Source organism: Melozone crissalis, unplaced genomic scaffold (genome assembly GCF_028551555.1).
Source record: "Melozone crissalis strain CALT ecotype California unplaced genomic scaffold, PUWL_Pcris_2 ptg000017l_1, whole genome shotgun sequence".
In the NCBI taxonomy this organism is placed as follows: Eukaryota; Metazoa; Chordata; class Aves; order Passeriformes; family Passerellidae; genus Melozone; species Melozone crissalis.
Window position 1 is genome coordinate 9410950 of NW_026535795.1, and position 16477 is coordinate 9427426.

General features: G+C 54.9%; 1 protein-coding gene across 1 annotated transcript; it reads left to right on the forward strand.

The window, feature by feature from the left end:
* Positions 1–5180: 5180 nt before the first annotated feature.
* EMILIN3 (elastin microfibril interfacer 3) lies at positions 5181–14728 on the forward strand. Its single transcript, XM_054274707.1, has 4 exons — positions 5181–5356; positions 8698–8820; positions 11647–11894; positions 12834–14728. The coding sequence occupies exons 1-4, from the start codon at positions 5181–5183 to the stop codon at positions 14726–14728; spliced, it is 2442 nt and encodes an 813-aa protein (XP_054130682.1).
* Positions 14729–16477: the final 1749 nt, after the last annotated feature.

Consider the following 16477-nt stretch of genomic DNA (forward strand, 5'->3'; position numbering starts at 1 on the left):
CTGCACACCTGTGTCACCCTGTTCTTCTAAGTTCTTCTAAGCCTCCTGATGTCTGCATTTTTGTAATGGAGTTTCTCACATACTTTTCATGTAAATAATGATTGTTTTGCATTCCTTTCTAGAGGAGGAGAGAATTTGATAAGCTGTTGGTGTGACCAGTGTGGTTTGAGAGGTGGCAATTTCATCTGCAATCCATAGTCACTTTTGAAAGTCTGTGAATATTGGAGTTTGGAAATAAACTACCCCTTTTTTACCTGAGACATTTCAGCATGTGCGTGTCGTTCATTGTGACACACCTGCATCCCCTTCCCCTTGACACCAATGGGAGAAGTGGCCCATGCCCAGCAAGGAGCAGGGATGTGGCAAAAGCATTTGCTGGAAGCCAAAAAGGGCTTCCAGTCCTGTAGCTGAATCATGAGCATGGTGGGCTTTCCTTGAGCTCAGTTTTAGCTGGGAACTGGAGCAGAACTATCACTGCTCTGCTTGAACTGGTACCCCTGACCTGGTACCCCTCTGTACTGCTGTGGCATTTGGGACATGCCTCCTGCCTGCACACCTGTGTCACCCTGTCCTTCTAAGTTCTTCTAAGCCTCCTGATGTCTGCATTTTTGTAATGGAGTTTCTCATGCACTTTTCATGTAAATAATTATTGTTTTGCATTCCTTTCTAGAGGAGGAGAGAATTTGATAAACTGTTGGTTTGACCAGTGTGGTTTGAGAGGTGGCAATTTCATCCTCCAATCCATAGTCACTTTTGAAAGTCTGTGAATATTGGAGTTTGGAAATAAACTACCCCTTTTTTACCTGAGACATTTCAGCGTGTGCGTGTCGTTCATTGTGACACACCTGCATCCCCTTCCCCTTGACACCAATGGGAGAAGTGGCCCTGGCCCAGGCCCAGCAAGGAGCAGGGATGTGGCAAAAGCATTTGCTGGGAGCCAAAAAGAGCTTCCAGTCCTGTAGCTGAATCATGAGCATGGTGGGCTTTCCTTGAGCTCAGTTTTAGATGGGATCTGGAGCACCTGCAGAATTATCACTGTTCTGCTTGACTGGTACCCCAGTGCACTGCTGTGGTTTGGGACATGTGTCACTTGGGCAACACATGTCCCCACCCCTCCCAGGGCTGGGGAAGCAGTGTGGGATAGCTGTGGGATCTTCCCAGGGATTATGACATGGGAGAATGAGCCCTGAGTGGTCCTGATGGACGTGCCCCTGGGAAATGCAGGCTGCCCAGAAGGGTCCCTCTCTCACACAGACTCGCTGCCAAGAGAGAAGGACTCTGTGAGTGCCAATTCAAGGAATGCCTTTGATCCAGTGGGAATCACTAGGGAGAAACTCTGCCTCTAAATAGAGCTGCTCTCTTGCCTTGCCACTTTGGGAAATGAATTTGTGCTTGGAAAAAACTCTGGCTGGGAGAGCTCTTGGGAAGCCATCCAATCCATTTCCCTACCCCAAATTGGTCCTGACAGGTTTTTTTTTTATCTAACCTTTCCTTTAAAATCTCCAGATGGCCCAATACAGTCTCCTCCAGGGCTATATTATTTTTACTAGCAGATACTCTTTTATTATTAATATTCAAATTAAATTTCCCTTGCTGCAATCTGCTCCTATCCCATGGCAACAGAGAGAGCAACTGCCCCCTTATTGCCCAGCATGCTGGGGGGGTTTTCCACCACTGGTACCTATTTAAAGCTCAGCATTAGGGTGGGCAAGGCTGGTCCTGGCCAAGATCAGGCTGAGTTGCAGAGTTCCTGGGCTGTGCTATCACTTTTGCTGTCTCTGTGGGTCTGGGGGTACAAGAGCACACACCCACCCATGTGCAGGCACCAAACCTCATACCCAGATGGGAACGGGAGGTCAGGGGCTGCTGGCTTGTTGACCCATGAAGGGAGGCAATTACTCAGCTGATGAGGCCATGCAAGTGTTAATTAAAAAGCATGGGAAGCAGACCAGGTCACTGTTTGGTGTCACCCGCTCGTGAAATTAGCTCGTGGTGGTTCCCCAGCCCTCCCCAGGAGCAGGGCAGCAGCTGCCCCCTGTGCCTCTGCTCTGCTCTCATTTCTTCCTGCTCAGCTCCTGTTTCTGGGTGCCTCCTGTGTCCTGCATAATGGTCCTGCTGCATCCTTGCTAGGGAAAAGCTTCTGCCTATTCATTTCTGGACTGGCTTGGAGCAGGAGTGAGAGGTGTGACCAAAAGAATCAGCTCCTGGCCGTCCCAGTGGAGAAGGCAGCTCCCTAGGCACATGGTGAGCCACGGTAGGATGTGCTCACGTGGAATCACTGATGGACACAGCCCTCCTGCCTGGGCACCCCTGTGGGCAGGCTTTTCCCAGCATCCAGATGGGAGCAGCAGCAGCTCTGATCTGACCCCCTTCACTCTCCAGGGGAGAAGGCAGATCTTTCCTCTGGGAAGCACCAAGGGCTGGTGCTCCCTGAGCAGAGAGCAGCTCTGCAGAGCCCTTTGGCAGCAGTTCAGCGTGGCCAAGCCCTTCCATTCTGCTGGAGAGCCCAGTGCTCAGCATGTGCTTCACAGCCCTGGGAGCTGGGGCTTGGCATCTTCTCCATCAGCCCTGGGACATGCCCATGGTGGGAGAAAGGAGTCTCCTGTTTGTTCTCCACATGAGACCTCTCCAAAGCCAGGTTGCCGTGCCAGGCTCTCATGGGCACCCTCCTGTGCCTGGCCAGGGCTGGCAGTGTGCTGGGCACTGCCAGAAGCACAGCTGAGCACCAGACAGTTCAACCTGAGCTGCTCCCTGATAAAGCAACTTCACAAATCCCAGTTTCCTGCTGCGCTGTGTCTCATGGCTGGGTTAGCTCACAGCTGAAAAGGCACATGAGAGTTTTCCCCATGATTTGGGGCACCCATAATGGCTTTTTCCTGTATGGATTCCTTGATGTCTTACAAAAGAGTTGATGATGAATCCATTTCCTCAGCTGGGACCTGAGTTTGGCTTTCTCTTGTCTACTCAGATGTCTTTTTTCATAAACAATTAGACAACAGAACAAGAAAATGGGATTCAGTGTCTCTGAGGATCCTGCCTCACTCTGAAATCTGGTGCTTCAAAGGTGAGTTTGGACAGCAGCGCCAGACAGACAGACAGACACACCCACCCCAGAGCAGTGGCTCCCACCTCCCTGCCTTTCCCAGCCAAGCTGGTGAGGATGAAGGAGCACTTTTAGCTCAGCCCTGCTGTACCCATCCAGCACAGCACAGGCTCCAGGGCTGGGGCCAAGGGCTCTTTCTGCAGCCCTGCTACACCAGATGTTTTTTTCCGGAGGCCTCAGACACACACGTGCAGCCTGCTGTTGTTAGAACTGGCTCACACTCCCTGTGCACAGGGAAAAAAAATTAAGGCCGTGCTCAAGCTTCATTCTCCACTTTGGCATCCAGCATTAAACCAGGCAGGCTCGGTCAGCTTTTGTTTGTTTTGATGGAATTGCTTGTGGAGCGTCCCTCCTGCAGCATCCCAGCGGAGCAGAACAATTCAGTGCACCAGCTGGATGGGGATTGCTTCATGTGCTGCCAAATGTACCACGTACAAAGCACTCTGCAGCACCTCTGGGGTGCAGCCTGACAGGCTCAGCAACACCCTGCAGCAGCTTGAACCAGGAGGATGCACTGCTTCAGTGCTCAGCCTTCCTCCTCTTGATTTTCTGCCTGCTCTGTCCAGCTTGCCTCTCCCAGCTCGGCATTCTGATGGATTTTTCTTCTCCTGATAATGTTTCTGTACTCACCTCAGGCCGAGCCAAAGACTCATTTAAACTGAAAAAGGCTGTTTGTCTCAGTATCTTATCATCTCTGTCTCAGCCCAAGCCTTGATGTGTCCTTCCCCCAGCAGCAGGTTTCACTCCTTCATTTGGAATTTCACACAGCCACCTTTTCTCAGCCACCTCTTGTTTTCCTCCAAGAGTTTCAGGGAAGCATGGCACACCTTGTCATGGTGCTTCCCTGACTTAAAGCTGGCTTCTCTGCCAGCCAAGATAGGAGTCTCATCAAAAAACCTCTGCTGAGGTTTTGGTGGGATGCTCAAGGGTGTAACTGCCTGCAAATATCACAAAATTTCTGCTCTCTGGCATGGCTTCACCTCTGCAGGGCTTCTATAAGACCTCCACTGGGTAGCACCGGGGATGTTACTTCCTCCCAAAATTCCCAGTGCCCTAGGTGGGGGTTCCTTCTCCCCCACCTTACAGCTGTGGCTCACACAAAGGGTCTTGAGGGGCTGTGGTTCATGGTGTGGATCCTCAGGAGGGCTGGCAGGGCAGGGCAGGGTGCTCAGGGTGCTCCCTGCATGGGTCACCTGTGGGTGGGGGCATTGGGGTGCAGGACAGCAGGGATCTCTGCAGGGCAGGAGGGCAGGGAGACACAAACACGCCTTCCAGAGCCATGAAATATGAAATGTGCTTGGCTATGGGAGATCCAGGGGTCTGCAGGGAAAGGCGAGGGATTCCCCCCTCTCTGCTGGAGCCAAAATCTGGGGAGGGTTCCAAAATAGCACCACTTCCCTCTCCCCGTTCCTGCAGGTGCTGAGTTATGCTCGATGCATCAGGCTGGTGCCAGCCATGTGATTGACAGCTGCCAATCTCCAGCAGCACAGAAATCCTCGGGGGCAGCGTTGGGGTCGCTCCCGCCTTTCTCTCGCTGGTGCTCCGGGATGAACAGGGCAGAGCTGGGGACTGGGGGAGCCAGAAGCCACAGGGTCCGGATCCCGCTGCACCTGCGGGGCAAATCCCAGTGGGCGGGGGGGAGGACAAGGGGACAAGGGGACAAGAGAGGGCCGGGACAGGGTGCGAGCCCCGGGGTGGGCAGCGCTCACCGGGAGCTGCAGCACCGCTGCGGGGGCTGCACGGAGGGGACAATGGGGGTCGGGGGGCTCCGCTTTGTGTCCCCGCCCGCGGGCCGGGGTCGGTGGCTGTGGGCGGGCGGGAGGGAGGAGGAGCGCGGCCCGCCCCCGCCGCCGCGCTACAAAAGGGGCCGGGCGGGCGGCGGAGCGGCGTGTGCCGCCGGGCAGGGCCGGCAGGGCTGGGGACAGCGACCGGCAGGGCAGGGGCTGGGCAGGGCGCAGCGGGCGGCGCTCGGTGCCCTCCGCAGCGCTGTCCCGGCGGGGCCCCCCAGTCCCGCCCCATTCCATCCCATCCCAATCCCGTTCCATCCCGTCCCATCCCGCTCCACTGGGCCGGGACCATGCGGCGCCGCCGCGGAGCGCTGCTCGCCTGCCTCTCGCTGGGGACGCTGCTGGCCCTCGCCGACGCCAAGGGAGCCTTCTACCCGCCCGCCGCCCCGCTGCCCTTCGGCGGCCGGTACAGCCTCTACACGGCCGGCTCCAGCCCGCAGCTCGGCAAGCCCGTGGGCAAGCACAAGTAAGCGACAGCGGCCGCGGAACCCGTCCGGAGGGCACCGGGAGCTGCCGTGCCCGGCGCCGAGCTCCGTTCGGGCATCCCTTACCGGGAACAGAGCGCGGGCACCGGGAGCCGCTGTGCCCAGCACCGAGCCGGGGCTCCGTTCGGGCATCCCTTACCGGGAACAGAGCGCGGCCATCGGGCACCGGGAGCCGCCGTGCCCAGCACCGAGCCGGGGCTCCGTTCGGGCATCCCTCACGGGGCCCCGGCCGCTCTCCGGGCAGCATCCCCGGGGCACGGGCTGCCGCGAGGACCCAAACCCCGGTGCCACCTTCAGGGCTCGCCCGCGGGCATCCCTGGCCGGGCGGGAGTCCCTGGGTACCGCCGCGGCATCCCTTGCTCCGTATCCTCCGCCAGGTACCGAGCGAGGGCTGGCTGAATGTGTCAGTGCCCCCCTCCATCTAGAGGAGGCTCCGGGAGTTGTATTTCCAGGAGGGAACGAGCGGGCTGCGGGCGGTGCGGGACGGGGCTGGGGAGGTGGGGATGGGGCTGCCCGTTTGTGGTTTTGGGGTTTTGGGGTAGGTGCAGGTGTTGCGGTGTGCTGTTATGCAGGTACCCGCTCTGTGTGACATCGGCGGGTGGTGATGTGCGGGCAGTGCACCGATCTGCGTGTGGAAACAGCTTGGTTTGGAGGGAATAGCTTGTAAAAGACATACATGCTGGAGTTTAAAATACGTTTTCAAGAAACCTGGAAAGCTCAGGCAGTGAGGAATGTGGGTTTTACACAAACTGTAGACTTTTTCCGTTCAGTTGCATAAGAGCTGTTAGACTGGGGGCGGAGAGGGGGGTGTTGCTTCCCTCTCTGCTTGTTTGCTAGGGCAGTTTCTGCCGGGCTCCTTTGAAAGAGGGAGGATGTGGGGTTACGAACAAGCTGAAATGAATAAAGTAACCCAAGGGATGAACAATACTGGCAGTGCCAGTGAGAGCTTTCAAAAACCCATAACATTTTCCAGCTGCTCACTCTGAAAACATCAGGCTGGAGCTATAAACTGCTTGCCACAGGTGTGTGAGAAGGGAAGGGGTTCTGAGAGGGAGAGTGAGCCAGAACTATGCTAGCCTGAGCAGTCACAGGTAGGCAGGGTTTATTAGTGGTTTGTAGATCTGCTTGCATTGGCTACTGGCTAACTTAGAGGCAGCTGGTGCTGTTTGTAAGCAGGTCCTGGATTTATGGATAGATGGTGACCCTAAATTTCCACATACACACATGAGCTCTCTTGCCTGCAGCTGAGAGAAGTGTCTGCCCTTCCTTCTCCTGTGGTCCTGTGCACGGATGAGTTACTCACTTGTGGGGGAGCAGGGAGCAGCACAGGGCCCTGCTCATGCTCTGAGCCTGGCAGCCCCTTGCCAGGGCACAGCTGCTCAGGTCTGGGCAGGCTGGAAATGCCAGTCCCAGACGGGATTGGTGTGCCCATCCCAGGGGATCAGAGAGGGGCTGGGGTGGATGTGCTGCTGCAGCTCCTGGGGGCAGCAAGTGGGGTGTGCTGGGCTGTGGGATCAGGGGATCCCTGCTGGAAGGGAGCAGAGGGAGGGAGGTGATGCTGCTCACACCTTGCTGCTTCACAGAGAGAGCTCCTGCCCTGGGGGGCTGTTGCATGGGGGCCCTGGGAGGCAGCTGGGGCTGCTGCAGCTCAGCTGCCTTTTCACAGGCTGGGATGCAGCCAGAGCTCCCTGGCATGGCCATCACATGGCCTGTGGAGAGCAGCCTGGGGGCTGAGCACAGAAACGAGCTGCAGGGCCTCAGGTCGTACACTCTATATTAGTTAAAATAGGATATCTGCTTTATGTAGAGTTGAATATTAACTGACTTTGGACTGGAGACTTGACAGTACAAGCAGTACTCTCTTGTAAAATTAGATCCAAAATTAATACAAAAACTTTTCTCTATTAAAAAAATATATATTTGTATATGACCAAATATCTGCCTTGTGTTTCAGTGTTACAAAATATTACAAAGAAACCTATCTGTTAAATAATATTTTCTGATTCACAAGGAATAAAAAGGTAACTCTCATGGGCTTGCTGTGGTGATCTGGATGATGTTGAGACACTTCTGGCAGGTGGAGGTACAGGAAAGGGGCTGTGACTGTCAGGGTGGAGCAGAAGGGTTTGGTAAGAAGGGCTGAGGTGTCTCCTGTTTGAGTGAGTGAGAGTGTGTGTGTGTGTGAACGCACAGGGTGGGTGTGCACAGCCCTCCCCCAGCACCCCCATGTCACACTCAGGGGCCAGAGCAGCAGCACTCTGGCTCGCCCTGCGTGGGGAAAGATCAATGAAGGAGCGACAAGCACTGATGCAAACAGGTGAAGACAGAGGGTGTTCCCCACCCATGCACAGCAAGCCCCCAGCTGGCACAGGGGCAGCCACGTCCCCCCGCCTCACTGAGCACCTCCCTGCACCTGCAGCCTGCGCTGGCCCATCTGCTCATCCCTGACCCCCTGCCTCAGCCCTGCTCTGCTCCCTGGGCCTGTGCCCTGCTCTCCTCCCGCTCTGCCGTCTGCCACAGCCCCCTGCCCTTAATCCCTGCCTCCCCACACGTCCCTGCTGCCTCTGCCCCTATGGACCAAGCCCATCTGCTCTTGCCGGCAGCCCTGCCTTCAGCTGGAGCAGCCTGGGCCTCCATCTGTCCTACAGCATCCTGCATCCTTCCCACACGCTGCCTTCCTCCCAGCCAGCTTCCCTCAGCGCCTGGCTGTGCTGCTTGGCTCAGGAAAGCTGGCTGTACCTGTGGCACCCACTCAGGGGGATGGCAGGAGGGAGGAGGCTCTGTGTGCTCACTGTCCCAGGGATCTGAGGGGGTTTCTCCATCACAGATCTGCTCTGTGTCCCTGCCTCCATGATGGAGGGACCCACGATGCTGCAGCCCTACAGAGCAGCATCTCCTCCCTGTGCCCTGTCTGTGGCACCCACAGCAAGGGCTGAAGGCTTTTGGCTTGGCCCTGCACTGGCAGCACTCCAGGAGCTGCAGCAGGACAGACCACCCCTGCCAGGCACTGCTGGAGCTGTTTCTGGGATCCTATTCCTACAATGCTGCTGCTGGGATTCTGATTGTCCTCACAGCTGTCTCACCACACAGTCCATGCTGTGCTGAGCACAGCCCAGCTCTGGGGACAGCACCAGCACTGGTGACAGCATGGCTGTGACAGTGACAGGAACCACGCTCCTGCAGCATGGCTGTGATTCCCCTCCCCAGCATCTACCCAAGCTGGGGGGCTCCTTCCATCTCCCGCTCCCAAACTTCTCTGGCAGTGCAGGCACTGCTGTCTGCTGGGCAGGGGGGTGACAGTGTCTCTCTCTGTGTCCCCCAGGAGTTTCTGTGCCTACGTGGTGCAGCGCAACGTGACGTGCACGCTGCAGGACGGGGCCGAGAGCTACGTCAAGGCTGAGTACCACAAGTGCAGCTGGGGACCCAAGTGCCCAGGGAAAGTGCTGTGAGTATGGGGCACACTGGGCCATGGCTCCCTTCCCCTCCCAAAGAGATTCATCTCCTGAGACCCTGTGCCACCTTTCCAGAGGGCAGTGAAAGGGGCTGAAGGGCTTTTCCTGGACACTGCAGGCAGTGGCAGGGCAGTGGTGTTGGGACGAGGCAAGGTGGGATCTCTGTCAGGAGGGAGAGGGAGCTCTATCCCTCCTCAGAAACTGTCAGGGGAGGTTTAGATTGGATATCAGGAAAAGGTTTTCATCCAGATGGCAGCTGAGCACTGGAAAGGCTCCCCAGGGAAGGTGATCATGGCACTGAGCCTGACAGAGTGGAAGGAGAATTTGGACAATGTTCTCAGGCTCATGGTGTGATTTTTAGGGGTGTTCTGTGCAGTTGCTGAGCACAAAGATCCTTAAGGGTCCCCTCAAACTCAGGATATTGAATGATTCAGCAATGAATCTGTAAACCATGAGAAGTGGGGAGGTGCCTGTGCAGGTGTGTAGGAGAGCAGTTTGTCACAGACCTGCAATGTGGCAGAATGATGGCAGCTCAGGGAGAACCTGGCTGAGAGGATGAGAAAATGCAGCCTGTGGCTGGGGATGGCTCAGTGCTTCTTGCTCCAGGAAATACCTGCAAAGCCCTGCCACCTGGTCAGTGCTGGAGGGAAACACTTCACTGTGCCACAGCTGGAGCTGCTGGTGGTGATGCAGGGGCTTTGTGCTTCACCACCCTCCAGGGATGCTGCCCCATGGGGAAAAGCTCTCCTGCATCCTCCCCAGGCTGGAGGAAGAGCAGAGCTGAGCACAGAGGAGAACTGGGATGAGAGAAGTTTTGGTCAGAGCCTAGAACCCATCCTGTGGCAGCTGGCTGGGACTCTCCATGCCCCAGTGATGCCACAGTCCTCTGATCCTCTCCTGGCAGAGATGGGCAGCTGGACCCACCCACTCACTTGCTTTTCCCATCACAAGGGTTTTAGCAGCATTTAGGGACTTCAGGACATCCTGCAGCTGCTGGTACCCATGGAGGAGATCTCCAAAGCCTCTTCCATCTCCATGATGCCCTCTGTTTGTCTCCTTCAAACAAAACCGTGGGGTTTTCTGAGAGCAGATGGACCCACAGCTGAATTTCCTGCAGAGCCTCAGATGCTGCATCCATGGACAAAAGGGAAGGATGGATTTTCCACATGCTGGGGCCATCAGTGAATGTTTGTGCAGCTGGCTGCAGATACTTCCCCTTGCTGCTGTTTGGAGCAGGGGTGGGAAGATTTGGAGGTGCCCAAGGCTTTGGGCTCCTTTGCAGAGGCTGGGATGGCACAGAGAAGGTGCTGGGATGGCACAGGGAAGGTGCTGGGATGGCACAGAGAAGCTGCTCTGCCTTGTGGATGCCACCCCCCTCCTTTCTTCACCCCCTGACATTGGCTGGAGCAGCAATCTCCTGTGGTACATCCAGGCAGGTTTCTACACACTACAACAGGAGCAAAGATCATTGAAACTCAGCAGCATCTGTGAAGAGGAGTATCCAGAAGAGCTTGTTTTGAAGCTGTCCCTTTGGGAAATTAATGTTGAGAAATTTTGAAGAGATTCAAGGAGCAGAGGCTTTGGGTTTGGTTTATGCCCCTGCCCTGTGGTGTGTATGGAGGTGGCTGTATCTCACTGGGAATTGTGTGGGAGCAGCACTGCCAGGGCTGCAGCCTGGGCCGGGGACACTGAATTTGGACAAGGACATGGATGGCAGGGACTCAGCCCCATGTGCTGCCCTGACTGATGGATTGGTGCCTTCTGCAGCCCCTCTGCAGCATGGATGGCTGTGCTGCTCCTCCAAGACCTTCTGCTGAACATGCTGGAGAAGAACAAGATGCTCATGGTGTGTGCTGCAAAACAGCAAACTTCAGGATTTTCAGGCCCTGGTAAATTCAGATTGGCTATTTCCAAAAGGCAGGCTTAAAGCATTGGTGTTTGGAGGTGGTAAGGAAAGTGCTGTGTTCATCACTGCTGCCTCGGAGGGAAGCAGGAGCAGCTGAATCCTCCCCCAAGGCTGGTGGGACCCCATCCAGAGCGAGAGCTGAGGGGGAAGCTGTGAGGTGGGCTTGTACCTTGTGTGCTGGGTATGGGAGGATCAATGCTGTATCACCAAATTTGTGATGGAGACACTCCCAGGGCCCCCCAGCTGGGGCAGGAGGCAGGGTAAGGAGCCATCCCTCTGTGCACATCACAGCATCACCCTGGACACCCTCACCAGGCCAGCCCAAGCCCCTCTAGGCCTCCCAGCAAGCTGATGCCCCCCACACAGAGAGAAAACACCTTTCCAAAGATATTTCAACCCTCATGGGGGCTTCCAGACAGGATTACAGTGGAGAAGAGAATTTTTTTGATCACACTAGGAAATTCTGTAGGTCAATTCAAAATGCAAACCACTTTTACAAGCAGTCCACTTCCCTCTTGGAAGTGATGTGAGCTTGCAGGGCTTTTGAAATCAGTTCCATCATTTCATCTTGTGCTCTGCTGGCCAGAAGTTGCCAAACAGTGTCACAGTGGTCACCTATCAGGCCAGGGACTGCAGCAATACACTTAGAGCTGCAGTTCTAAATAACCACAGTGTCCCAGGTTAGAAAATACTCACCAAAACCCCTCTGTAATGCTGCAGTGAGCTGTGGTGCAGCAAGAGCTCTTGGAGAAGATGGGCCATGGTCTGCAGGTGCAGCACAAGGGTTTCAGCCAGGTTCCCCACATGCCCAGATCTCCCACACCCAGCAGGACCATGACCCTGCTCTATTGATGGATGCTGAGGTTGCTTCTCTAACCTGTCTTCTCTCTCTCTCCCTCCCCTCTCCTGCAAGGTACCGCACCTTCTTCAGGCCCAAGTACAAGATTGGGTACAAGACAGTGACAGAGCTGTCCTGGAGGTGCTGCCCAGGCTTCATGGGAGAAGGGTGCCATGACAGCCCCACAGACCAGCCTGGCCTCCTGCCCCAGCACCCCAGCCCCAAAATGCCCCCTGGCCAGAAGATGTTTCCAATGCCCAGGCTTCCTCCCTACCCCAAAAGCCACCCTGACCTGTTTCCAGGACCAAAGAAGAATCAATATGGTGAGATCTTGCTCCTGCTTCATGTCTCCAGGTCATCACACCGGTGTCATGTGCTCAAACCTCCAGGTTCAGGGCATGAATCTGGCAAAAATTCAGTGGGTGACATTTTCCATCAGAGACCTGACATTTGATTGCTTTGAGGACCCCTTGCTTTTAAAATCTTGTTTCTTTCAAAACGTGCATCTTCAAAATTGCCTTTCCTCATTGATTTAGAGCATTTTCCCATTAATTGTGGGGTTGATAGGGGGCATCTCAAGATGAAGCTCTCCTGGGCTGTTATCATCACCTGGTGTTGAACTTGGGACAGAGAGCTGGATCCCAAGAGGAAAGAGGGTTTCCCAATAGCTTAATGAGAGATGTGGGCTGAGATTTTGCTGAAATGAGAATAACAGAGGGCAGGACACAAGGTTATTATGGGAAAGGACTTGAGGGAGGGAAGTTAAAGGAGCACCAGCCCTCACTGTGCCCTCTCTATTTGTGGTAAAGTTCCTCACTCAGGGCTCACCAAATGTGGTGGTGTTTGCAGGGGTGCCAGGATGAGGGAAGAGATGAGAATCTTGACTCCATGTTTCAGAAGGCTGATTTATTATTTTTATTATATATATTATATTAAAAGAAAATGTTATATTAAAATGACACTAAAAGAATAGAAGAAAGGATTTCATCAGAAGGCAAGCAAGGAAAGGCAAGGAACAATAATAAAATCTTGTAATTTTATTATATTTTTATGATAATAAAATCACAGCCTGGACACAGGTGGCTGTCATTGGTCATCAAGTAAAAAGAATTTCACATGCTGGGTAAACAATTCTCCAAATCACATTCCAAAGCAGCAAAACATGGAGAGGCTGAAGCTTCTCAGCTTCTCAGGAGAAAAGATCGTGGCACAAGGATTTTTCATAAAATATGTCTGAGACATCTCTTTCTTTCCCCGTGCAGGCAGGAAGCTGCCTGGCCTCTTTGGGGACCGCCTGGACCGGCTGGAGGAGGAGGTGAGGCGCCTCTCCCAGTCCTACGACAGCCTGCACGCCTTGGTGAGCGGGCTGGGGGACCGCCTGCGCCTGGCCATCCAGGAGGACACCACCAAGATGATCGGCTCCCTGATGAACAGCCCGGGCACGCCGGACTCCTCCGTGGGTTTCGGCATCATTCCCGACGGGCTGGTGGACGTGGCAGACAAAGCCGACATGGCCACGTACCCTCCCGTAGGGGACATCCTGACCAAAGTGACCGAGGTGAGCGACGTGCTGAAGACCAAGGCGGATCTGCTGCACGAGGTGCGGGGCATGGTCCTGGACCACGACGGGCAGATCAAGCACCTGCTGGAATCCGCCCGGCCCTCGCCCCTCACCTCCATCGACCTGCTGGAGGAGTACGTGGACACCAGGCTGAGCAGCCTGCGTGGGGAGCTGCTGGATGGCTTTGAGAAGAAGCTGGGCAAGATCCAGACCACGTGTGATTTCCGCATCCAAGAGGTGCGGCAGCAGTGCGAGGAGGAGAAAGCCGCCAACCTGCGGCTGCAGCAGACGCTGGATGGAAAGGAGCTGGAGATCAAGAAAGAGATCTCTCAACTGGAGACCCAGATCCAAGGGCTGACGGTGGTGGAAAGCTGCTGCAGCAACCTGGACTACCTCACTGATCGCATGAACATCCTTGAGAAAGGCCTTCACAGCATCTCCGAGTCCCAGAAGAACCTGCACTCACGCCTGGATGGAGAAATCTCCACTGTCACCCTAGGGAACCTCTTTGAAGGGCGCTTTGAGGACCTGGAAGCCAGGCTCAATGCCACAGAGAGGGAAACGGGGAGCTGCTGCTCTGGTATAGAGGACAGCATGAAAGGCACAGTGGTGGCAGAGGTGGATGGCATGAGGACTGCCTTTGAAGACAAAATGCAGACCCTGGAGGACAGATTCATGACCATCGTGGGGGAGCTGAACAATGTCAGTTCTCCCATGGGCATGGATGGAGCAGTGGTGCCTGTGCTGGAAGGGGAGCTTGCCAGCATGAGGAAAAGGACAGATGAGACACTGGAGGCGTTGCAGAATCGCCTCATCACCCTGGAGACCACCTGCTCCCTGGGCTGCACCTCTGCCTCCAAAGACGTGGAGACCTTTCGGACAGAGATCGAGGACTGCCAGAACAAGAACCAGGACCTGCTGCTCCGCATGGACAGCAATTATGACCTCCTGCGCAAGCTGAACGCCACCATCCTGGAGATCCAGCGGCGCATCGAGGAGGAAGCATCGGGGGCTTTGCAAGGGGAGATCACCTTGCTGAAGATCAACCTGAACACTGTGAGCAAGTCTCTGACGGGGCTCAAGGACTCCGTCTCCCAGTACTCAGACACCGTGACGCATGTCAACTCCTCACTAGATGAGCACGAGCGGAAGATTGAGGACGAGGTCCACTCCATCCAGGAGAAGGTCAACGACCAAGGTTCCCAGCTTTTCTTCAGCAACCGCCGCGTCCTGAACCTCAAGGGGGACCTGGAGCGACTCAAAGCCAGGATTGTGAGCGACCTGAGCTCCTGCAAGAGCGTGGCCCACGGCCTGCAGCAGGAGGTGTCTCGCTTCGACGAGCGGGTGGCGCGGGTGGAGAGCGCCTGCGGCAGGCTGGGCGCCATCCCCGGCAGCCTGGACGGCATCAGGGAGGAACTGGAGAAACACACGGGCAGCCTGTGGGACTACATGGACCACGTGAACGGGACACTGGCTGCCCACTCTCAGGAAATAACAGGACTGAAGGACAACTTGCTCGACTGCCAAGCCAAGGTCTCTGAGCTGGCAGAGCAGGTCGGGCACCTGGAGGAGAAGGCGGAGAGGAGGCAGCATTAGCCACACTGCCATGCCATGTGCCTTCCTTCTCCTGCTGTGAAGGACAGGATTAAATTATATCACACAGACTCACTCCAATGTGACAACGGTTCTTGGGATAATTTTTTTATGAAAAGCTGCTACATTTTTTTTCCCTTTAATCTTGTTGGCCCCACTTCTCCTTAACTCCATCATGGTGGTGCTCCCTTCCTGATGCTCAGCAACTGTCCTGACCCTGGCACAGCAGTGTCACTGTCTCCTGGCTGGGGGTGTTGCTTTGGCTCCTGGGCTGATGACCCCAGAAGGACAATTCGAAAGTAAGCTGGAGGCAGAAACATTTTTTTTTCACTTTATTTTTGTGGATTTATCATTTCTTGAAGACTAAAACCCTGTAGTTATCAGCTGAGGCATAGTTTCTCTGACCTAAAGACCACCTGCATCTTAATCCAGAGACTGAGCAGAGCCAGGGCTCCTTGCAGGGAACAAAACTCACCACAGGAATTGTAGATTTCAAAGAACACACGTATTCACACGTCCCTCTGGGAACTGGCTTCCCTTCTCTGAGATGGCAGCCCTCCTTGTGTATGGTAAATCCATTTATAATGCTCCCTCCTCCATGCAGATGCACATGCCTTATGGAGCAGATGAGGGTGTGCATTAGGAAAACACATATGCATATATATATATATATATATATATATATATATAGTATGTGTATGTATATTTTTGGACAATCCTGTGTCATGGTGCTCATCTGATTCCAGTTTCCTAATGCTGCCCCCATGTCCTTTGCCATATTCCAAAGACCCACACTGAGCAGCTAAAAGCTGTGGCAGCAGTGTTTGGAGAGAGCCCCATGGTTCTGGGGGTTGCTGTGCTTTGCAATCCCACCTTGCTGGGCTCTCTGGTTACACCTGGGACTGACTGATGGTTATGGAAAACGTGTCTTCCCTGAGGAGATCTGTGTCCATAGGTCTCTGCAGGGACCAAGCTGGGACAGAGCAGTCCTGTCCTCCAGCTGTGGCTCTCTCCTGTTTTATTGCTTAAGCTGTGAACTCCATCATCTCATCCCAGGCAGGAGAGTTCCAGGTGCTCCAGGGTGTGAGTGCAGCAGGGGAGGAGCAGGAGCCCACGTCCTCCTCAAGCTCTTCTGATCCCTCTGGGATGCCAGTAGCCCTGGGACCAACACCAACGTGGAACAAGGCAGGGCATTTGTGAGAGCCTGTCTGGAGGCCTGTCCTCAGCTCAGAATGAAAAACCCACATCATTTACCCAGCTTGGCTCTGGTTTCCCACAAATAGGCAGGCTGGAAAACGTTGTCCATGTTCCTAGGCAGCTCCAGCCTTGTCCTGCAGAGCTATTGCACACAGATCCATCTCTCTAGGAGCCCACCATGGGCACCCTCTGCTGATCAGCCAATGGGGACTTTATTACTAGGATGAGGAGGAAATTAAAGAGCCTCCATCCAAGCAACTCTAGCACTTTATAGCAGAGAAACATCCTTTTCTCTCAGCATTGGAGCTCACGAACCCTCCCACACCAGCCAGCCTTTGGCTGTCACACAGTGCCTGTCACCCTCACTAGGCTGTCCCTGCTCTTCTGCGCCATGATTCCCCCCTTGATTGCATGAAGGAGCAGTTCTGTGCTCTGCCTAGCACAAACCAGCAGCAGCTCCCAGCAGAGATGCATCTGGGCACATTTTTACCCCCAGAAAATCTGGGTGAGCTCCCTTAAACATGCTTCCAGTTAAGGGAGGACCACAGGGATCTC

Excerpts from the sequence above, each read along its gene's own strand:
- EMILIN3 (XM_054274707.1), top strand. The coding sequence starts at position 5,181 with ATGCGGCGCCGCCGCGGAGCGCTGCTCGCCTGCCTCTCGCTGGGGACG. Across the intron at positions 5,357-8,697 it reads AAGCCCGTGGGCAAGCACAA|GAGTTTCTGTGCCTACGTGG; the intron begins GTAAGCGACAGC and ends TGTGTCCCCCAG. Across the intron at positions 11,895-12,833 it reads ACCAAAGAAGAATCAATATG|GCAGGAAGCTGCCTGGCCTC; the intron begins GTGAGATCTTGC and ends TTCCCCGTGCAG.